The 22,447-nt window shown below is 56.7% G+C and overlaps 1 protein-coding gene across 3 annotated transcripts in view; it reads right to left on the bottom strand.

The window, feature by feature from the left end:
- Positions 1-20,587, bottom strand: part of RFX1 (regulatory factor X1) — a 30,970-nt gene extending 10,383 nt beyond the window's left edge. Inside the window, exons 1-10 of one of the 3 annotated variants that reach the window (XM_049098363.1) lie at positions 20,443-20,587; positions 19,798-20,251; positions 12,209-12,563; positions 5,825-5,934; positions 5,512-5,595; positions 4,768-4,875; positions 3,722-3,838; positions 2,580-2,675; positions 1,777-2,175; positions 887-981 (exon numbers count right to left, since the gene is read on the bottom strand). In XM_049098363.1, the coding sequence (XP_048954320.1) occupies positions 887-981; positions 1,777-2,175; positions 2,580-2,675; positions 3,722-3,838; positions 4,768-4,875; positions 5,512-5,595; positions 5,825-5,934; positions 12,209-12,515 (1,316 nt within the window). In that variant the 5' untranslated portion in view covers positions 12,516-12,563; positions 19,798-20,251; positions 20,443-20,587. The remainder of the gene's footprint in view (positions 1-886; positions 982-1,776; positions 2,176-2,579; positions 2,676-3,721; positions 3,839-4,767; positions 4,876-5,511; positions 5,596-5,824; positions 5,935-12,208; positions 12,564-19,797; positions 20,252-20,442) is intronic. The other 2 variants (XM_049098362.1, XM_025457762.3) reach the window with 2 other exon arrangements.
- Between the last annotated feature and the right edge of the window lie 1,860 nt (positions 20,588-22,447).

The following is a 22,447-nucleotide window of genomic DNA, read 5'->3' as shown; positions in this document are numbered from 1 at the left end:
AGAGCTAGGGCAGGACAAGGGCATGCTATATGTCTGCTGTGGTACATATTAATGCTGCAGTGTGGGAGTGGGCATCACCCAGGTGTCAGCCAGGTGTGCACTGACTATGTGGGTTGTGCGACATTTGCACAGTGAAGCGCCACACAGCCATTAAACAGAGCGACCATAGCCCACTCAGGGAAACAAGGCAGAGCTTCAAGACATACCGCTGGGGTAAAAATAAGGAAGAGAACACTCTGCCTGTTTCTGAACAAAAAAGGGGGTAGTTTCTATTCTCAGAACATCTCTAGGAGGAAACAAAGAAACAGGTCACAGCCCCCCCTTTGAAGCAAGGTTAGGCATCAGGAGTGAAGATTTTTCTTTTTTTTTTTTTTTTTTTAAGATTTTATTCATTCATTCATGAGAGACACACAGAGAAGCAGAGGAAGAAGCAGGCTCCATGCAGGGAGCCCGATGTGGGACTTGATCCCGCGACCCCAGGATCACACCCTGGGCCGAAGGCAGGCACTAAACTGCTGAGCCACCCAGGGATCCCCAGCAGGGAAGATTTCCTCTTCACTGTTTAACATTCTCTATTACTTAAATAATTTAGTCTGTTACAAGTAAAATTGTCTTTTTCCTTTTCTAAAGACGAGGCCCATCTGACTCCAAAGCCCTAAATTACACTGGGGTGCCTTTGCCAAGCTGCGAGGGGTTCCCTCTGCTTTGCCCCTGCCTGGCGGCTGCTGGTTATCCTTAAAAAGCACCCACCATCTGTCAACCCAAGGCCTTGAAGGCAGGCTGGTCTGCTTGGGGTTGGGACGCAGGCCTCAAGTCCTAGCAGGGTCCTGGGCAGAGACATAGGTCACCCCCTCCTCTGCCCTCCCCCAGCCCTCTGCCCACTCACATGGCACTGGCCGTGTAGCTGGCGTCACCGCCCTCCACATACTGCACTTGGCTGGAGTACACGTGTGGGACAGGCACCTGCTGCAGCTGCTGCACCTGGGTTGGGAGGAAGGGCACACAGGAGGTCAGGGGTGGGCCAGCTCCTCTGCCTCCATCTCTAAAGGGCTGGTGGCTGTCCAAGCTTGCAAGGACACCTGGGTCCCCCAGGCTGCATGTCTGGACTTTCTGAATACATCCTGGACAGAGCCTGGGGTCAGAGGCCCAGGGCCGCGGGCTCCGCCAGGGCTGGGAATCAGGCTGAGGTGTGTCAGAGCCAGGGCTCTGTGCTTAGACTGGGGACAGCAAGAGCAGGGCCTGACGTGGAGTGGGCTGAGAGGACCCCAGAGTCCTACTGTGGGCGTGGAAGCTGGACCCCAGGGATAGAGCCAAGCCCTGGCACAGGGCTGTCACTACAGCTAGTCAAAGCCAGAGCCTGAAACTACGGACAAACAGGGCCTCGGGGGTGGAGCCTGCATGGAGGGAAGGATCCCCGTCTGCAGGGGCGGGGCCTGGAAACTCGGTCCAGGACGTCAGGGGCGGAGTGAGAGATCAGAGGTGGGGCCCCGGTTCGTGGGACGGAACCTGGAATTACTGACAGAGCCTCGGGGGCGGGGCCCGAGTTCCCCACCCCCACCCCCACCCGTCTGTGGGAGCCGAGCCGGGGGCCTGGAACCCGCCTTGGGGGTGGGGTGGGGGTGGGGTCAGGGGCGGGTCCCCAGACTGGCCGGGCGGCGGAGGAGGAGGTGGTAGTGGGTGGGGGTCTCCAGGGCCTGCGGGGCCGGGCACGGGCCGGGGCCGGCGGATCCCGCCCCCGCCCGCCCGATGCCCCCCGCCCGTACGTCCGCCACCTACTTTGAGGGCCGTGGCGGCCGTGCCGAACACTAGCACCTGGGGGACTCTCTGGATCCTGACCCTCTGGTCGGGGCTGGCTCGGGCCGGGAGCCCGGGCAGTGGCTCGAAGACCACTTTCTGCTGCGGCAGGAGCAGGTGCGGGGGCAGCACGCCCACCAGCTCCACCCACTGCTCGGCGCCCGGGCCCGCGCCGGGCTCGTAATGGGGCGGCGGCGGCTCGGGGCTGCCTAGCTGCGGGACCTCGCCGCTGCGCGCGGGCGGGAGCGGCGCCGGCGGCTCCGGGGCCAGCGCGCTCGGCCGGGGCCCGGGCGTGGGTGGCCGGGGCGGCGGCTCCGGCGGCGGCGTGGGCCGGGGCTCCTGCTGCTCTGCCTTCCTAGCGGGAAACTGACTGCCTGAGCTCTGGAGGACAAACAGAGACACTGGGGGGTCACCCGGGGCGGCCGCGGGCGGGGCTCCAGGCCTCCGCCGCCCACCGGGTCGCTGAGCTCAGGCAGCAACCCAACAGATCTCCCCCCCAGGTGGCTCAGGGAGGGGAGGATCCAGATCTCTCTCTTAGCAAACCTGGGCCCCTGAACTGCCAGGGGCGGGGGGTGGGGGGTGGGGGAGGGGATGCGCCAAGACCGAGTCTGCAGCTCACAGCCCCAAGTGGAGCCTGGAGCCCGGCTGGGGCCCTTGAGGACCCCCGCTCCCCTCCCTCCCTGCGCCCTGAGGGGCCCGCACCCCTCCCCAGCCCAGCCCAGCCCAGCCCAGCCCGGGGCCCCAGTCCCGGGGTTTGCCCGGAGGCAGGTGGAGGAGACACGCACCTCTTGAGCCACGTGAACCGGCTGGAGCCCCTGCACTGTGAGCTGCTGCACAGGGCCGGCTTTGGGGGCCTGTGGAGTGGCTTGGACCACCGACCTCTGGGGAGGGAAAGGGAAAGTCAGACTCTGGTAACCGTGGGGCCCCAAAGAGGCTACCATTCTGCAGATTTTCCCTGCTGCCCTTCACCAAGTGCCTGTTAGATTCAACACCACGTTGACTTTGGGCTCAGCAAAGTGAGGCCCACCGGAAATGGCAGAACTGAAGCTGAACTTGGGCCTGAGTGAGGGAGTCCTTGCTGTCCTCCCCCCTACTCTACATGGGTTCCCCCACACCCCCACATCCTTGGTGCTGCAGGGATCCTGATCACCCTCAGGGCACACAGGGAAGGACACAAGCTGGGGGCAGGGGGTGGAGGATGGGGGTGCTGCGTGGTGGATTACACCTCAAACCCAGGCCTGGAGGGTCAGAGGGGTCTGTGGTACCCGGCAGGAACATCTGGGAATCCTTCAGGGTGAGGTTTCTGCTTTCTTTTGGGAGAAGAATCTATGGTTTTTATATGGTTTTCTGAGGGGTTTGGAACCCCGCAACTTGAGTGATAGCAACCAGGTGGCAGCCACCCCTTGCCATTTAAGCTGCTTCAGCTGCCATGACTGGCGACTGGCAGCTCAGATCAATAGCCTCCTCCCAGAGGCTGGCCATGGATTTGGAGGTTGGGCCTCCCCCAAGCTCCTTAAGGGTAAGCCAGGACTCGGCCTTGGGACTTCCTCCAGGCAACTGGGCCCAAAGAGGCCAGGACATTTCTGAGTTTCCAGCACCCGTACAGTGCCAGGTGCACTTCATATCATTTGCTGCTTTACACATAGAAAGCCACTCATGAAGACCACATTTCATCCCCCAGCAGCCCTGACCACCCTGCTCCTCTGGGCTCCTAGGGCAGAAGCATTATTTAGAGGAGGATGCTGAGTCTGGAGTGAGGTGGAAGCGCTTGCCAAAGGCCAGGGGTTGAGGGGCTGCTGAGGCTGTACCCCCATCTGCTGGGCTCCTGCAGACCTTCCCTGCCACAGCTCCCAGACAGTCAAGGAGGCTGCAGAGGCTGCCTGGCCAGGACCCCTTGCCCCAGCCACTGCCCGCCTTGGCCTGGCACCTCTTGGGTGACGGGGACACTCTGCTGAACACCATGGACTTGCAGCTGCTGCGGCACTGTGCCCGTGGGGGCCCCAGCCGTCTTGCTGGAGGAGCTGTTGGCTTGCACCGGTGACCGCTGCAAGGGAAGGAGACACGAGAATATGGTCTGGTTGCCCAGGCCCTGACAAAACCCTTTTCAGGAGGGCTCTCCCAAGGGCTATTTGGGGAGGGTGGCAGGCCACAGAGATCTCAACCTCCTATGCCACTAACTGGTCAAATTCCCTGAATTGGAATTGCAAGAGTCCCTGCCCCAGTCACTCCGAGGCAAAGCTGGGAGTCCAGCCCAGAGGCACTGGGGGGGGGGGGGGGGGGGCAGGGGCAGCCTCCCCAGTGCAGATGGCCTCAGCTCAGAGGCTGCCTGTGGCCTCCATAATCAGAGAGACTAATACCCCTGAGGTGAGGAGGGGGAGGTGAGGGAATCCCCACTTAACAGATGATGTGCTAAACCACCAGATGGGAAGGGACGTCCCAAGGCCACACAGCTGAGTGGTGGCACCAGGCACGACCCCGGCCAGACTGGCTGCAGGTCCTCTGGGCCATGCTGTGGCACTTCATATCATTTGCTGCTTTACACATAGAAAACACTGGGCTTGGGAGGCTCTAGGGGCCTCGCCAGAGTTCCCCAGAAGAAATGGCTAAGCTGCGGAGGGGGGTCTGACCCCAAGCTCCTGATGCTACCAGCCATGCTCCCAGCCACCCATGGCCTGCCTGCCTCCAACACCCTCACTGATGTTTGGGGGGATCCTCAGAGCAGGGCCAGTGGCCTCCTTTCCTTCCTGGGATATGCAGCCCTGAAGTGGAGGCCCAGCTCCACCCAGGTGGAGGCTGCTTCTTCCTCCCAGAGCTGGACCCAGCTCACTGCCAGTGGGGCCATGAATCAGGCAGCCAAGCCACTCAACCCGGGCAGGAGAAAATGGGCTTGAGGAGTAGGGACCCCTCCAAGTATAGTCTGGGGGTAATGGGAAGAGAGAGACAGGGAGGTCAGCTGATGGGGCCACCACCTACCTCAGGGGGTGAGTGCACCTGCTGGGTGCCATGCACTGTCAGGGAAACCTGGCCACCCTTGCTGCCTGGGGCTGTGCTCTGCACCACCAGACGCTGTGTGGGGAGAGCCTAGAACCAGGAGGGAAAGGACCACAGTTCACTCACAGCAGCCTGTCTGTGGAGCCTGTCGGTTGCCATGAGCACCCGCTACCAGACCAGGAGATGTCCTAGTGCTGTGCCCCTGTTAGCTCACAGAACTGCCCCAACAGTCCCGGCACAGCCCTGCTACTAATTCCACTTCACAGGGGTGACAGAGAGACTCAGGACAGCAAAAGTGCTTGCCTAAGGTACTGGAATCAGTAAGTGGCAGAGCCACAGGGTCCTATGCTGAGCCCCACCACCCTGCCCACAGGCTGCCCAGGGGACAGACCATCACACGCTCACAGTCCCTGTGCTGGCTACAGGCTCTCAGCTCCTAACTGGCATTGGGTTCTCTGCTTTGAGACACTGGGGCTGGACCCGAAAGCTACCTTCCTTATTGCTACTCCTCAGTTCTGTCTACTAAGAAACTTGTATGGGTCATCCTTTTCCAATGGGCCCTGACTGCCATGGTCTCACTTGCTGGAGGCAGCAGGTGGGGGGAGAGGGGCCTGGTTGGAGCCTATGTCCTTGATGCTGGTGAGGACAAATCTGAGCAGGCCACAGGGAGTTGACTGTGTACCCTGGGGGAGGCTGTGAGGGCCAGGACGGGCATGGCAGGCTTACCTGCTGGGGTACTGGGATGTTGGTGAGCTGGAGGGGTGACACATGGCCCGGCTTGGCCTGCACACTTGTCTGGACCAGCAGACGCTGTAGGGGCAAGGAGTAAAAACCTGAGCCATGCCAGCTTCCCCAGTGAGGCCTGGCCCAGGTGGGTGGAGGGGTAGCTGAAGCAAGCATCTTGATAAGAACATGTGAGCAGATGGCTCTGACAGCAGGGCAGGAGTGGAGGCCACAGTGCCATGGCCACAGTCTCCACTGCCCCTCTCGTGTATCCTCCCAGCCCACCCTCCCCAGGGGAGGGGTATGTGTGTCCTACCTGCTGGGTGCCCTGCACCTGCTGGACCACCTGAGTGGGCACTCCGGTCTGGCTGGCTGTGGAGCCTGGGCTGGCCTCCGATACAGTCTCACTGGCCCGCATAGCGCCTTCTGTGAGGAGGGGTCACTGGGTCAGCTCTGCCTGCTGTCCCTGCCTCCACCCTGAGCCCAAGCCTGAACCCATCAGGATGGGACGATATTGCCTGAAGCTGATCCCTACCATCGCTGGGCCTCTCCAAGAATCCTGCCTGTCTCCTGGCCAGCCCTGACACTGCCCATTGAGGTGAGCCATAAGGACCTATGATCCTAGACGTGCAGAAGCAGCCCCACCCCACCTCTCCTCATCCCAAAACCAGACCAGAAGGGGTGAATGAGGAGCCAAGATGCACCAGAGGCCCGAAGGGCTAGATCCCTTCTCCCAACAGATAAGATTTGTGGACTTCCAGTGACTGGCCCCCTACCCTGGGGTCTCAGCAGCCCTAGAAGGACCAAAATGCTATGGCCACCTTCCTCCTGGGACCAAGATGACTCCTGGCTTCCCAGGAATGGAAGATAGTCAAAAGGGTGACCCTACAAGGCCCTGCCAGCCTGTGGCCCTCTCCTTCTCCACTGTCCCAGCCTCCCTGTCCTCAGTAGGTCGGGGGCAAGAGGGGGCTTGAAGTGGGCAGGCAGCTACTCACGCTGACAGGCAGCCGAGAAGAGGCAATTGTAGAACATGGTGCCCACCTGCCCCCACCCTGCCCCTGCCCCCGTCTATCTAGGAGAAACTGTTCTATACTCCTTACTCCTGGTCCACCTCTTTGGGAACAGCAGGGTGAGTGGGTGGCTTTATACCCACAACCTTGGGGAGCTAATCCCCCACCCCACCCCCAGGGATGCAGCTGTAGAGCTCCTCTGCTGCCCTCTTGGAATAAACACTGTCCTCCCAGTAGGCGTGGCCCAAGCAGAGCCTTCTCTGGGCTGGGGCCTTGCTATGAAGTCAGGAGGGAGGCTGGTACCCAGAGATTCTACCCGGCAGGCACATGTCAAGTTTCAAGCACATCTCACTGAGTGATTAACAAGGGAGCTGAGAAGGGGAGAGGCAAAGGGGGCAAGCCTCCAGAGTGGGGAGCTGGGCCTCAGCCATGTGGGGACACAGGGAGGGGGCCTGGCCAGGGCAGAAGGGCAGTTCCAGGTCGATGCAAGAACCCCAGGGACTAAGTCCTGGGCAGAGCTCATGAATGTGTTATGTGTTGGGTGTAGGGGAAGCAGTGGTCAGATGTGGAAGGTGGTGTTGTGGGGAGCCTCCCATTGGCCACATGTGGGACGGGCACTGGAGCAACCTCAGGCCTGCCTGGCCAGCTGCGTCTGCAGCCAATTCCAGGAGACATCATTTCCAACGTTTGGCTAGAATCTTCCTGGGCATCCACTTGGGCTTCCCTGAGCAGTGAAGGATGCAGCCCCCACTGAGATGGGCCCCCAGGAGAAACCTGAGAAAGCCCTTAGTCACGTGGGGGGCCCGGCACACCTGGGTGTCAGAGGGACGTGGGCAGCCAGGCCCATCCCAAGGAATGGCACCCAACCGAGGAGGCCTGTGACAGGTCTTGCCTAGTTCAGGGTGGGCAGTGAGTGAGTGGGGGGCTGGCCAGGAGGTTCAGATGAAAACACCACGGCTGATCTTTCAGTCGGTGGGACCCTAAGCAGCTGGGAGGCCTGGGGACCTGCTGAGATCAGGCCCCTGCCTGGGTGGGGGAAGCCCCAGGAAACAGTCTGCGATGGCAGGGACCCCCACATCCACCAGGCATGCCGGGGCTGTATCACGAGGATAAACAGGTGAGATTCCAGAGTCTACTGTCCGGATGAGGGGCTTCCCGTGTGTGGGTCCCTGTTTGCCTGCATGTGGCCCTCACTGAGTGTGTCTGGGAGAGCGGGGTGTTAAGTCTGAGAGCCTTTCCATCTGTCTGTCTGCCTCCTCCATTCTGGGCATGTGCCTGAGACCAGGGAAGGCCCTGCAGTCTCAAGTCTGTAGTCAGGAAGTGGCAGCTGATTTCCTGTCCCTCGATCTGATGAGCGTCTCTTCCTCCCTGGGCCCTGCACTTCCCCATCGAGACCTACTCATGTCTCCAATACCACAAGCTATGAAGGGGAAGACTGAGGAAGCCCGAGAGGCTCCATTAGGATGAGCTGGGGCCCTACTCCTTGTGGACACCGGGCAGGGCCGTCTGGCTCCCTCCCTCCAGATCCTTTGCTCTAGGAGAGGACTTCAGTCAGGGGCTCCTGAGGTGGCTGGTGGGTCCTGGGTCCCTTGATCTTGGTTTCCCCATCTGTGCTGAGGATGCTGACAAACAGCCTCCCATCTTCCTCTCAGACACAAGTCTTCCTGGACTCCCTGGGACTCCAAGTGTGGGAGACGCAGGGAAGAAAGGCTGGCCGCTGCCGCTCCTTCAGCCCAGCCCTATCTGCTGTGGGCAGGCTTGGTTTCACCTTCCTGGGGGTGGCTGCCAGGGCCCACAGTGCCCTCCTCTTTCTACCTCGAGTTTGGGCAAGAGTCTGGTAGCCTGTGAGGACAGGGGCTTATGGGTCTACAAGGCTGTTGCTGAGCCTGGAAACTGAGCTTCTTTCCCATCACCTCCATAGACACTTAGGACAGAGCCTATAAGGACCGGGCTGGATGAGCTGCCTGTGGGGTTGTTCCCAGCTGGCTTTCAGCCTGGGCTCCAGGTTTGGGCCCAGGGCCCCTCCCTGTTTCCTTCCTGAGTCTCCCTGGGTCCCTGATCGGCTCAGATTGCTCTGGCTCCAGAGGAGTCCCAGGCATCTTGCCTTTTACTGGTGTCAGTTACCTCCCTTACCCCCGCCATGCCTGAGATGAGCTCAAGCGGCTCTAAGGCCACCTTTAGATGAAAAGGGATGCTAACCCATGAGAGAGTCATGGAGGAATGCTGGGAACTCACTACAGGGCCTGGGAGAGGGGTCAACAGAACAGCAAGTGGAGTAAAAAGGTACAGCCAACCTCCTCTTCCTCAGAAAAATTCGAGGAAGCCCACCCAGTAACCCTCCAGGGGACAAGCTCACTGCCACCAGAACAAGGAGCAGTAGGGAAAAGAAAGTCCCCAGGACCCCTGTGAAAGACCATGAAGGTACCATCAGACCAAAGAAGGAATCCTGAAAGTCATACCAGCAGCCCACTCACTGCAGCACATAAGCACAGAGTAACCCCATGGTGATGGGGGAATTAGGGGGAGGCGGGAACAAAGGCCTCAACCTCTAAGCCCTGGGGACTCCCTGGAGTCCATGGACCAGGAAGAACTGGGGAGGCTGGGCGGAGAGAGGAATGTGCCGGGAGTTGGGGTGCTCTGGGGCCTGGAGCCATGTGCCCTTTCCAGAGGACCCTGGACCTCCCCACCACAGATCAGCCAAAGCCAGCACCCAAGAAGTCCATGGCCAATCAGATGTCCTGGAAGCTGACCAAAGTCCTCCAGCAGTGACAGGCGAGGCTTCCCACCTGCTCTCAGTTGCCCAGGGCTAACAGACCATGAGGGCTGTGACGGGTCAGCCCAGCCTTCACCTGGGTCTCATGCCACCAAGACTCAGTGGACAGAGCCCTGCCCTCAGAGATGAAGGGTTGGACATCATCATCATCATCATCACTTCAGGTGATAATGAACGTTAAGAAGAAAAATCAAGCAAAGTGAGGACACAGGGAGTAAGCAGTGGAGGTGGGGAGGTATGGGTGTCAGGGAGGTAGATCTGCACTGACACTAGAACACAAGGGACAAGTCACCAGGAGGTTTGGGATGGGAGTGCTCCAGGCAGAGGGCACTGCAAGTGCAAAGCCCTAGAAGCCAGACTGAGCCTTGTGGGTTTTGGAGCCGTGGGAAGGCCAGTAGGGCTGGAGCAGGTGTGGGAGGGGAGAGGGAAGACTGAGAGTGGGGGCTGGGAGGGGAGTTGGCAGGCCTCCCAGACCAGAGCTGAGAGGCTAGAAAATTGTCAGCAGGGGATACAGGAAGTGTGGAGCTTTTAAAGCCCTTCCCTTGTGGGAGGGGCCACAGGGGGCCACCTCTCGTCAGATGAGAAAGCCAAGGTCAGGGTGTCCCAGAGAGTGTCATCAGGGCCCCCTGCCTCAGAATCATCTGGGGTGGGTTGTGATGGGCTCCCTCCTGGTCTCTGTGCAGGTGGACTGTGACAGGTGAGGGCAGAGGCTGGGCCAGGATGGGGGCCGTGGTGGTGGGAGAGGTGGGGGGGGCTGGGGTGGTTCTAGTAGCATTTAGGAGGTAGAGACGAGACGTCTGGCTCAAGGATAGGTAGGGTAGGAGTCCATGCTGAGCCAGGACCTGGGGTGGTATTTATTAGAATGAAGAAGTCTCAAAAGAGGATAGATTAGATGAGGGGAAAAATCCAGGGTTCTGGTTTGGCCATGCTGGCTTCAGGAGCCCACTCAGTCCTGAGTGGATGATCACAGGTGGCTGGGCTTCGGGGCCACAGCCCAGGGCATGGACCACAACATGGGCACACTGTTAGCACCAAGGTGGCAGTGAGAGCTGAGGTGCTGGACGAAGGTCAGCACCTCTCCTCCTCTGAAGGGGAGGAGAAGGAGGCAAAAATGGGATGGAGACCAGGGCAGGGGGCAGTTCTGGGAGGAAGGGGACCAGGTTGTCAGGCGCCTCCCAGGGACCCAAGAAAACAAATACCCGAAGTGACCCAGCAGGAGGACAAGACAGGGGACTCCAACTGGAGTGCTGGGCAGGGGAGGGCAGAGAGCAGCAGAAGAGAGAGCATGAGAGAAGGGAGGGTGGATCACTCAAGAAATTCTGATTTAAAAGGAAGTGAAGACATGGGCAGCAACTGGATACAGGAACTGGGATTTCTGATTAAAATGGAGCTATTAAAAATAATAATAAAAATAAAATAAAATGGAGCTATTTCATCTCTGCATGCTGGTGGGAAAGGTCTGCAAGAGAGGGATGCGATGAGGCCCTGGGACTCACAGAGCAGGTGGCTGCTGACGACTGGGGGATGTGGGGCTGGCTCAGGGGAAATGGGGTCCTTCTTGGTATGTGGTGGTGCCTGTCCGCAGTGAGGAAGGCAGTGGGGTCAAGGGTCAGGATGTCGGAGTGAGACAAGATGATGGAGGTGGGGTGGGCTTCTTGCAGGGTGGGGGGCATGCTGGTGAGAAAACCTAGCAGAATAGCTGGGCAGTGCTGGGAACCCGCTGGAATGTGGGGCCTGGGAACCCTGGCCACGTCCATGGCTGGTACTCTCAGCATGGCTCTCACATGCCACCCCTCCAGACCAGTCCCTGGGGTAAAGAGTCACTACCCTGAGCCTCTGCAGGCCCCCACCCCCAGCCCTCTCTGGGGACCTCCACACCGCCAGGAGCCTAAAGGATGCTGCACAGGGCCCCAGCTACACCTGTTCTGGTCCCCTGGGGCCATGTCAGTTGCCACATACCACTCTTTATTGTCCTATCTTCCTAAGCCTAGTTTTGACCTGCCCCTTCCACAGCCTCCTAAGATGGCTTTTTGATTCCCGTCCCTTCCTTTACCACTCTGGAAAAACTGGGGTGGGGGGGTCACCACATTCTCCCCCCTCCACTGAGCACACTGGAAACCACTAATGATGCCCAGTCCTGGCCTGAGCTCCACGTTCTCAAGGGAATGACTGCCTGTCCTGACCCTCTGCTCCCAGTTCCTGCTGTTTGGCCCATCTCCATCATGGAGGGAAGTGGGGCGGGGGGGAAAGATAGTCTGGGCAGGAATCACGACCTGAGCTTCCTGGTCATTTTCTCCACGGCCATAAGGGGAGAGAGACCACAGCGAGAAACAGGGGTCCTTGGCCACATGATCATGAAATTGCCTAATCAATGGCCTTCCTCGGCCCCCGGGACCTGCCAAAACCAAATCGTGGCACCTCCAGGAGGCCTCCCAGCTGACCTCCCTACGGTGCCTCCGTGAAAGCCTGGCATGTATCCCCTGAGCTCATGAAACCATTACCAGCCCTTTACGGAAGAGGCAACAGGCAGGATGGCCGAGGGGCTGCTGAGAAACCAGGCTAGGCCCAGAGGGCAGTAGCCTGGTGCTCACCCTCCATCTCCAACAGATGTTTGCAAACTTTAAGCCCACCACCTAGTCCTTTCCTCAAGTGGCAGTTTACTTGGGGATAAAGAAAGAAACAGCCCTAAGAGCTGCCCTGATGGAAAGGAGTTTAGGTGGACAAAAGCCTCACTGCTTGGCCTGACTACTCCTGCCCCAGAAACAACCCCCAAGTCCTGCCCAGGAGCCCCAGCAAGTCTGAAAGCTGTCATGCTGGGGAGGGCATCACTGTGCTCCCCACATCCAGGATGCCCATTCCCCAAACTCCTCTCCAAGTCATTACAGAGCACCCTGGCTCCGAGCGCATGTCCACTTACCAGACACGGTGACCACGATGTACTGCTGGGACGCCGGGGACGGGGTGGGTGCGCCGGCCGGCTGTGAGGGCGTGGGGGTGGCCGGAAGCTCCGTCACATATTGTTTCTGGCTGCCTGGTGGCTGTGCCTGGGGCTGGGGGCTCTGCAACTCAGTGACATATTGGGGCTGGGGGGTAGCAGCGGTGGCAGGCGGCTGGGGGGGCTGGGGTGCCGCTGGTGGCGGCGGCGGTGGCTGGGGCTGGGCCTGTGGTGGCTGGGATGGTTGCGGGGCTGCCTGTAGCTCAGTAACGTACGCTGGTGTTGCCATGCCAACAGTGGGGAAAATGATAATAAATAAGGCTTTTTTTTTTTCTTTCTTGGGAAGAAGCAAAGGAGGGGGGAAACAGAAAAAAAAAAAAAAAAAAAAAAAAAAAAACAAAAGAAGGAAAAACAAGAATTAATCTACAGGCAGAGGAAACCAGGGACAGTTCCTGGCTCCCTAGAGACACGTTTAGGTTCATCACTAACTTAATTAAATCCTGAGGCTGGTGGCCAGATACAACCAACCCATCACCGCACGGGGACTGGTTATGGACTGAGGCTGGTCTACGCCTCTTCCACTCATCCCTGTCCAGGACTCCTGCCTTCTTCCTTCCCAGTCCCTGGTGCCTTGAGGACCCCTGTGACAAAGGGGGGTGGGCGAGGGTGGGGTCTTGGGCCCTCGCCCAGAGACAAATGGCCCATTTCTGAGGGCTCCTGCAGACGGAGCACCATGCTCTCTACATTATTTCATCTTAAACTTTACAATAATCATGTCTGGGTTTGGGTTTGCTCTGGCAGATAAGGAGCTGAGGCTCGGAGAGGTTGAGAAACTTGCCCCAGGCACACAGCAGGCAGAGGCTGAACCCTGGGCATTCTGAGCACTTGAATAGTTGGCTAACTGCTGGAAGGCAAAGTCGGGGGGGGAAAGCCATCTCCCAGCCAGCCTGTCCCAGTTCCCTATATGCCTGCTATTTGGGCTCGGATTCTTGGCTGAGTATCATTCCCAGTGGGGTGCCAGACAAGGGAAAGGTGTTTGAGTCCAAAAAGCCCTTATTCGGAGAGCATATTGTGGTTACAGGGGCTTTCAGGCCCTTGAATGAACCTTAATGGTTGACGACACCACATGTGAGCTCATCACAGGAAGAGTACCCTTCTGAGTCCAGGGGGACTGGGGTGAGAGCAGGCCCTGGCCACAGGGCAGGCTCAGCAGGCACTGCTGACCTCAGAATGGGGCTGGCCCAACCAGGCGGAGGCAGCTTTTCAGGATGCTAAGCAGTCATGTTCCCTCTCCCAGGTAGTGGGCTAGGCACCCCGTCTGTCTTGCTCAGTCCTGTCCCTTCTGGCTCAGGGCTACCCTCTCTCAGCAAGTCCAGCCTCATCAGAAGATGAACAAATGGTTTCCCCGCTGCCCACACTAATGGGGGCCTTCCCCAGCTGCTGAGTATCTGAGGACAGCAGAGCAAACACTTGAGTGGTTAAGAGGAGAAGCTCCAGCCCCCCTACCTTCGTGACCCCTGCCTGACCCAGGGAAGTATTTGACTTTGACAGCCTGACACTCCGGGGCCCACTGGCCACTGAACCAGAGGCTATTCTGCGCTAACCCTGGAGCACCTGTGGGCCATCTCACGCCAACAGGCGGCCCTCCAGCCACTGGTGACTAAGTAGGATTTGCAAGGGGAAGGAGGGGGGAGAAACAACTGCTGCTGGTTAACCAGAAACCCCAGGAGCCTCTGTTGTGATCACCTCTGCACCTCAGCCCCATGGCAGAGGAGCCATCATGGCCATTTCACAGATGAGTAAAACCCTGTGAAGGGTGCCCCACAACTGGTAAGAAGACAATTTGAACCCAGGTCTCTCTGACCTCTGGATGTAGGCTCTTAGCCCCCGGCCCTGCTCAGGAAGCCAGGCACAGGGCTCGTTTATTTCTCACAAATAGGGAAGATAACATCTTCCCCCTTTTTCAGAGGGAGAGACCTGAGCCCCACCCACAGAGATTAAACATCTGCCACACATTAGAAAAAGGCATCTGTCCCCCAGCCCCTGTGCTCCCAAACTCCTTCCTGCCAGCCTCAGAGGGGCTGCCATCTGGGGGCTCCTCATACCATTGCGTCCAAACTCTGGCCCAGTGCAGGAGCTTGAGTCACAGCAACTGATCTGTGTCCATCTGCCTGGTGTCAGCCCACCCCGACATGAACCTTGACCTGTCTCTTCATTCACAACCACATTACTGACCTTCCCCTGGGACTCAAGTGTCCCCATCTGTGCCTGGGGATGGTGAGGACACCAATTCATAGGGCTGTCATAAGGCTCCAATGAGACAAGCCAGTAAGCGCTGAGACACGGAAGTCACTATTATCATTGTCACTGGACAAATAACCCTGCCAGGTGGAGACAGAGGAAAGGGGAAGGAGACACACACATTCCTCAGGCTCTTAGAAGGAGGTGCCCCAGGGATGCCTGGGTGGCTCGTGCTTGAGCGCCTGCCTTTGACTCAGGGTGTGATCCTGGAGTCCCGGGATGGAGTCCCACGTCGGGCTCTCCACATGGAGCCTGCTTCTCCCTCTGCCTGTGTCTCTGCCTCTCTCTCATTGTGTGTCTCGTGAATAAATAAACAAAATCTTTAAAAAAAGGGGGGGGGAGGTGCCCCAGTGTCTGCTGTTTGAGCTAACCCCACCTTGGGATGATTCTGAGTTCAATGGCCCTTGGGGAATTCTCTGAGAAACCCTGGCCTGGGCCTTGCTGGGGCCTAGCAGAGCTTGCTGTGGTGCCTACCACAAGGAATGGACGTTAAAAGCGCCACCCTTGCAGGTGCTTTCTCCTCCCTGAGGAGGAAGCCTGCCGGCCCCATCCCTTCCACTCAGGGGCAGGGGAAGGAGGCGACAGTAAAGGCTGAAAGGCCAAGCATGAAAAGGAGAAGGGGAGATTAGTAAAACAGTTAAACCCACTTCTCTATTGGAGGCCTTCCCAGCACTGTCCCTGTCAATCAGTCCCCAGGAAGGGCAATACCGGACAGCGAGTGTCCCACAATTACTCGGCCAGGGAGCCCTTTTCTTTCCATTTGTGGATGCCTAAGTCAAGCAGAGTTCTGCAGGGTGCTCTCTAGAGAGAAATAAGTCACAAATATTTAAACAGCATGAGATCCTTTCCTTTACAGAGCAGGGCACACAAGACAAGGGAATCGCTCAGCAAATCTGTTCCTTGGCAATGAAACTGCCAAGAAAAGTGCCAATGGCTGCACCTATCTTCAAAGCCAATAGCTGTTTTGGAAGAATGTTTGAATCAATCGCTTTAGATCAGAGGCTGGCAAACTTTTACAAAGGGCCACAGCCAATATTTTTGCCTTTGTGGGCAGACAGCCTCGGTTGCAACTACTCAGCTCACCACTGTGGTGTGAAAGCAGCCATAGATAACATGTAAACAAATGAGTGTGGTTTGTGCTAATAAAACTTTATTTATAGACACCTAGATTTGAATTTCATATGGTATCACATGTCCTGAAATTTTACTCAGATCACAAAATATTCTTGTAATTCTTTTCCCCAATCATTTAAAAGTGCAAAAATCATGCTTAGTTCACAGGCCACACAAAACCAGATGGCAACCCCTGTCTGCTGACCTCTGTCTTGGATGGAGATTCTATAATCAAATGGTTTACATCTTGGAACAAGCCCTCCTAAAGAAATAGAAAGAAAACTCCCTTTCCTCACCTGTAGAATGGCTTCAATAAGGAATTTGTAGAAGAACAGGGAAATTAGATCCAAAGATGTGGGTTTCCTTCATCCTCTACATTCAAGTGAGTCTAAGATTGCTCAATGATTTCTTCAAAATAGATCCTAAGGCTGGATACTTCTCTTCACCTTCATCAACACCCTCCTACACTGAGCTGTCTTCATCTCTTGCTTGGACCCCTGCAACACCCTCTTTATTAGCTCCTAGCTCCACGTTTGCCTCTATAGTCTTTAGGATTCTTTGAAAACACAAATCCTATCTTGTCACTCCTCTTTTCAGAAGGCTCGACGGCTCTTATGACAGAGACAAAATAAAATCCAGAGCCCTTCCCAAGCATCATGGGGCCTTGAGGTCCTTCCTATCTCACTTTGAATGTTCTAGTCAAACTGGCTCTTGCTCCTAGAATGCTCCAGGCCTCCTGCCTCAGGACCTTTGCACCAGAGTCTTCTACCTGACTGACACACTCACCTCACCTCTGCCCCATTCTACAGTGCTGTCTGCTTCTTATCATTCAGGTCTCAACTTCTATGTCACCACCTTGGGTCTCAGGTGTGCTCCCCTCTCCCACCCCCAAGCACTCTGAAACACAGACTCCTTTTTTTTTTTTTAAGATTTATTTATTTATGATAGACATAGAGAGAGAGAGAGAGGCAGAGACACAAGCAGAGGGAGAAACAGGCTCCATGCCGAGAGCCCGACGTGGGACTCGATCCCAGGACTCCAGGATCGCGCCCTGGGCCAAAGGCAGGCGCCAAACCGCTGAGCCACCCAGGGATCCCCTGAAGCACAGACTCCTGTTTTATTTTCTTCCTGGCCCTGTATTTCTTTGTTTGTCTGCTCTCTTATTCACAGTTTTCTTTCTCTCCATGGCCAGAAATGCAAGCTCCCCCAGGTCGGAGACCTGGCCTGCCCTACCCATCACTGCATCTCCAGCTCTTTATAACACTGACGGGCACATGGTGGGGGACTCAAGTTTTATTGTCAAAAAAGTATCTACACGCCAGGAGCATACTGCTAGTGTCTGTCAAAGGCCGGTTTGAATCTACCAATTGACAAACCCTTGTGAACACATTCCAGCCTCCTGCCTCCTGCCTCTGCCAGCAACAGGCTTATGCAGCAGCAGTAGTAGGTAATGCCCCCTGGTCATTACAGAATGGGCTTCCCAGCCCAAGAAGAGCATTATGCATTGTGCAGCTGCTATCTGCAGGCTGCAACCCTGGGGGAGCCTCCCTGGACCACCCCTGAGACGTTGAGCTGTGTATGGGGAGGGAAGGGCAAAGACTTCAGCTCTAGAGACACCATTCCCACGACACCCACATCCCTGGCTCACCCAGCTGCCTCCTGGAAGCCTTGGGGCTGAGTCTGGGCGCAGGCCCAGGAGAATTTAGCTTTTTGGCTACTCTCCTAAAGCGGCAGAAAGGCTCTTCAGGAGCAAGGCAAATGACACTTTCTCACTAGAAACTGGAGTCCTGGTATCCAGCTTCCTGGGATCTCTCTCTCATCTCTGTCATCAGCCCACACAGCCCAGCAAGTGAGTCAACCTTTAAAGCCACTAGGCTCTCACCCAATTCAAAATGATAAAAATAAATGCAAGTGGTGTAATTCAGAGAGCTGAGCAGGAAGGGCCAATCATGAGAATGGCAGTGGTAGCTAACAGAGTTTGAGCAATTACTATGTATCTGATACTCAACATGCATTCCTTTATGGAATCCATAACACAGTAATATGAGCTTAAAATTATTACCAGTGATCACTGTCCCTAGCTTAGATAAAAGGAAATTGAGGTCCATAAAAGTAAAATAACTTATCCAAGGGCACACAGCTAGAAAGCAGGTGATTGTTTCCAAAAGCAAACCAAAAAAAACCCCAAAAAAACAAAAAACAAAAGCAAACCAAACCAGTGCCCTCTACCCTTGTCAAAAGATCCTTCTGGGCTTGGACCCTTCAAATATAAAAGTTATGGGGCAAGAGGCGGGTGAGGGTGGGGACAAGCAGTTAACAAAGCTAGTTGAGGGACACCTGGGCGGCCCAGGGGTTGAGCATCTGCTTTGGGCTCAGGTCATGACCCTGGAGTCCCAGGATCAAGTCCCACATGGGGCTCCCTGCAGGAAGCCTTCTTCTCCCTCTGCCTGTGTCTCTGCCTCTGTATCTCTGGTAAAAAAATAAATAAATCTGAAAAAAAAAAAAAAGCTAGTTGATTGGTAACATCACCTTCTGCTCAAAGTCTGCCTTTCCAACAGGTGGTGGTGACCTTTCAGGCAGGCTTGGTATTTCCAGGTTTGTACAGAAAACTAATCCCCACCCTTCCTAACTTTCAAAGGGGTCCTGCCACCTCTCAAAGAGGACTCAGTCTAGAAAAGAGTCCCTGGAGAAGTGAGGCCCGCCCCACCCCGCAAATTCTTGAGGGAAAGCTTTAGCAGAGCCTGAAATGATCCTTCTTGAAGTTTATTGATTTTAAAGGAAAACGGCTGCAGTTTGCACACCACCACTCTGCTCTGCTGATGCCAAGCTCCAAAGCAAGACAGAGAATAAGCAAAGTGGACTTGGCCCAGCTGGCTGTTTGAAAAAAATAAGTTCTCCAGCAAGCTGGCAGATCCTGTTGCCCAGCAAAGCGGTCCTCACATTCTCCTGTAACAAACATGGAACACTTCCCTTTCCCTCTGATCTTCATGTAGCGCTCCTGCCCACGTGGCTCTGGAGCCTGGTACCTCCTCAGTGACATGTGACCCAGTTGACACCAACTTGATTGACACAAAAACATGTGTCTGGCCAAGAGAAGCAGCTTAAGAAATCTAAGAAACTTCCTCGGGCGCCATTTGCTTCCCATGCCCAGAAAGGGAGACCTTTATGGGCAGAATGGTTAGAAATCATCCCCACTCCAAAAACAAGTCTCTGCCCAGGGATAACACTAGGTCTAAGAGCAGCCGCCAGAGAAGCAATCACGTTTCTGTTCTTCTGTCTCAGTCACCCAAGATCACTCCTCCCTGCCGTCGGCTCCGATTTCTGCAAACCAAATCCTCCCGGCTAAAGCCATACTCCCAGTCCACAGCTTCGCCATGAAACTTTGCTTCTCTTTGCCTTCTCTCAGGGAGAAGAAGACAGATTTAGGAGAAGACAGCAGTGCTGAAATCAAGATTAGCTAACAGTTCCATCAAACCACATTCAAAAACAGGACATGGGGTAAAAGTTCAAAGATGAACCCTAGAGAAAGTCCTGAAAGGAGTCAAAGGAGTCCCTGAAATGCAGAAAAGGGACGATGGCAAGAATTCTCCCCACTTTACAGGATGGAAAACTGAGGCCTCAGATGTGGCAGATACTGTGTACTAGGAATGACCTGGGCGGGGGCGGGGGGGCAGGGCGGTTTCTAAAGCGACGCGGCACAGGTGGCCTCCCATCTCTGGGATGCGGTAAGGCCCCGGCGGCAGCCGCCGCACCCGGTTCTCCCTCGCACCCGCCGGCCCCGCCCACACCTTACGACCTGGCCCCGCCCACTCACCTCGGCCCCGCCTCGCCCCTCCCTCGCTCCCATTGGCCCAGCCTCCCCAGGCCCGCCTCTCCGCACCTCCCAACATATAAAAGCCCCCCGCCCCGTCCGGCCGACCTCCACTCGCCGCCGGCCTGCTAGCGCCCGCCCCTCGCGGGGGCTGGGCCCCGGACCCCAGGGGCGGGTGGTGTCGCCCCAGCCGGGCCCCGGCCCCCTCCCCCACGGCCCCGACAGTCGCCGCCGCCATTTTGATCGCCCGCCCCTTCCCCCCGGACTATGATTACAGCGACACCCGCCGCCCGGGCCCCGTCGCCCTCCCTGGCCCGGCCAGCCACCCCGGGGCCGCCCCGGTTACCTCGGCTTCTTCCTACTTGTGTCCGCAGAAGGGCTTTCCAGAGGTCTCGGAGGCGATGTTGGGAGGGGGACGGAACGTGCCGGGGTCCCCGGGCCAGGCAGGGGGGGGTGGGGGTGGGGGTCGGCCGGGCGGTTGTTGTTGTTGACTCGCGTTGCCGGGTTGCTTGGTCGCCACGACTACCGTGGCTATGGCGCCTCCGTTTCCCTCACCGGGGCAACTGTTGCTACCCACCCTACACACGTCACGGGCGGGGGCGGAGTCCCGGGTGATTGGCGGCGCCGGGAGAAGTGATTGGACGGCGCTAGGTCCTGCTGCGAAGCTATTGGTCCGAAGTCACGCTTTTCAACACCTCCTCGACTTCTCGGCGCTCTGATTCATCGCTATGCATGTCCATCAAAGGAAACTGAGCCCTCAGAGGCAGAAGAACCCGTCACTCCCGCAAGGAAGCGGCCGCCTAAGAATAAAGGGGTGGGGTCTGTGAGGTCGGGATTGGTTTGCGGCTGTAAAACCTGCCTTTTGGTTCAGCTACAGGGACGTCAATCTATTCCAAAGGTTTGCCGCGCTCTCTGGCTGGGGGCCGTGCGCATGCGAGGAGCAAGGCCAGCTGGGAACGGTAGTCCGCTCTGCGTACTTCAAACGCCTTACCAACTATAAAAGGCGAGGAAGGAAAGCTCTCTTCCTTCAGACTTCTCCCTTCCCCAGTGGGTCGGTTCCTGCCCTCGCGCGCTTACGTCACGGGAGGAATGCGGTGACGTGCACTGCTCGTCTGTGACGTCGGCGGCGGGGGCCGGGCTAGGGGGTTCGATGACGTCACTGGGCGCTCTTTTCCCCCTACCCCCACTGCCCTCCGATGGTGGGATGGTCTAGGGGAGCCAGGTGGAGTTCGATTCCTGGCTCCAGCCAGGTGGAGTTCGATTCCTGGCTCCCCTACCCGGAGCAAACTTCCCCCGCCACCAACCCCCATCCCCGCCACCTCTGCGTAGACGCGGCCTCCGCGCCAGCTCCCGCCTCCCCGCCCTGTTGGGCAGGGAAAGGTCACTGCTGCCGGGACGGCCGCGGCTATCTCGCTCCCGCAGGCGGCGCGGACGGCCCTGGGAAAGGTCTCCCGCCGGCGGACTTAATTAGAGGCTTCTACCGCGGGCGATAAGCAAAGGTCGGCGCCCAGCCCCTCCCGGGGGAGCTCGGGCTGCTCCGCTGGGCTCCACACCGTCCCCCTCCCACTCCCCCCAGCCCCGCCACAGAGCATTCCCCCCTCACCGTCCTGCTTGCCTCAGTTTCCCCAGGGGACAAGAGACAGAAGCGGGTCAGGATTAGGGTGAGCGCACCTCGGGCGCAAAAACTCGATCATCAGGATAAATGACATTCTAATATTTTTTTCAATATTTTTTAAGTGTCAAAATTAATGGGAAAAAGATAAATCCGTGATAAGCAAAATGCCAAAATGTTAAATAAAGATAGGACCCGCCAGGATTTGGGATTAAGGTGAGGTGAGTCAGGCAAGCACAGGATCGGAACTTTTACTTTTTTGAAAATATTTTGATCATGGAAGTTTTTGCATTAATTTTGACTTTTCAAAATATATTAGTTATCATAATAAGTGAATGTTTTGGCACCCCGTTCCTTAAATATTGCGCCCCAGTCTCCACTAGAGACAGGACAATAAACGCAAAGGCTCAGAGCCCATGGTTCTAATTCCACTTCTGCTGTGTGACAGTGAGACAAAATGGCTCTAGCTCTGAGCTGCTGTTTCCTAGTTCAACCAATTTCACACTTCTTGTGTGCAAGGCCCAGGATGTAAAAATAAAGCAGACAAATCCTCAGATTTTGCATTCTACTAGGGGAGATGCAATTATTAGTGAAGGTAATGCATGAGATAAGCTTTTAAGGGCTGTGAGAGCAATATAAGAGGGTGTGGGGGAGGAGAGAGAAGGTGCTGTAGCCTCTGTCACCTGAGGAGGGTTCATGCAAACAGAGCCTGAGTGGTGAGAAGAAGCAGGCCCCATAAAACCCAGGTGGAGGGAACTGCAGAGGCAAAGGCCAGGCCGGGAAGGAACAAACATCTGGCTGGGGCAGAATGAGCAAAGAGGGAAGTGGCAGGAGGTGAGCCAGAGAAGTACAGGTAGCCAGATGATTCCTCAGAAATCCTCCCAACAAACCAGCAAAGTGGAATATTCCCCCAACTAGACAGGTAAGCAAACAATCTCAGGTGGAAGTAACTCCCTCGGGATCACACAACTGGAGTCAGCAGAGCCCAGAAAGCCTGTCTCCTTTTTTGGGACTTCCCATTGTGCCTTGATGCCCCTGGATATGACCCTCGATGGAAGAAGAGAAGGAGAAGTAGCATCAGTCCTGATCTTTGGAAATGCCGGCTGAGCCCCAGCCCTGACAAGTCCCCCCAAGAATTAATGAGACTTCCAGGTCTAAGTTGCCCAGGATAAATCCCAGCTGGCAGAGCAAGTCACTCACACCCTGCAGCTGCTTCTGAGAGACAGGCGGAGGTCTCAGGACTAACCCTGTGGGCAATGGGCAGGCGACTAGAAGTCTTATTTGCACCTCTCACCCATTTCCCCACCTTCCTGACATCTCTCAGCCCCAAGATGGGCACAGCCAAGCCTGGAAATCACTTCTTCAATCACAAATATTCATTATA

The sequence above is a fragment of the Canis lupus genome, chromosome 20, assembly GCF_003254725.2.
Source record: "Canis lupus dingo isolate Sandy chromosome 20, ASM325472v2, whole genome shotgun sequence".
Taxonomy (NCBI): domain Eukaryota; kingdom Metazoa; phylum Chordata; class Mammalia; order Carnivora; family Canidae; genus Canis; species Canis lupus.
Note: the sequence above shows the minus strand (reverse complement) of the source record. Positions and strands in the feature narration are given on the sequence as shown.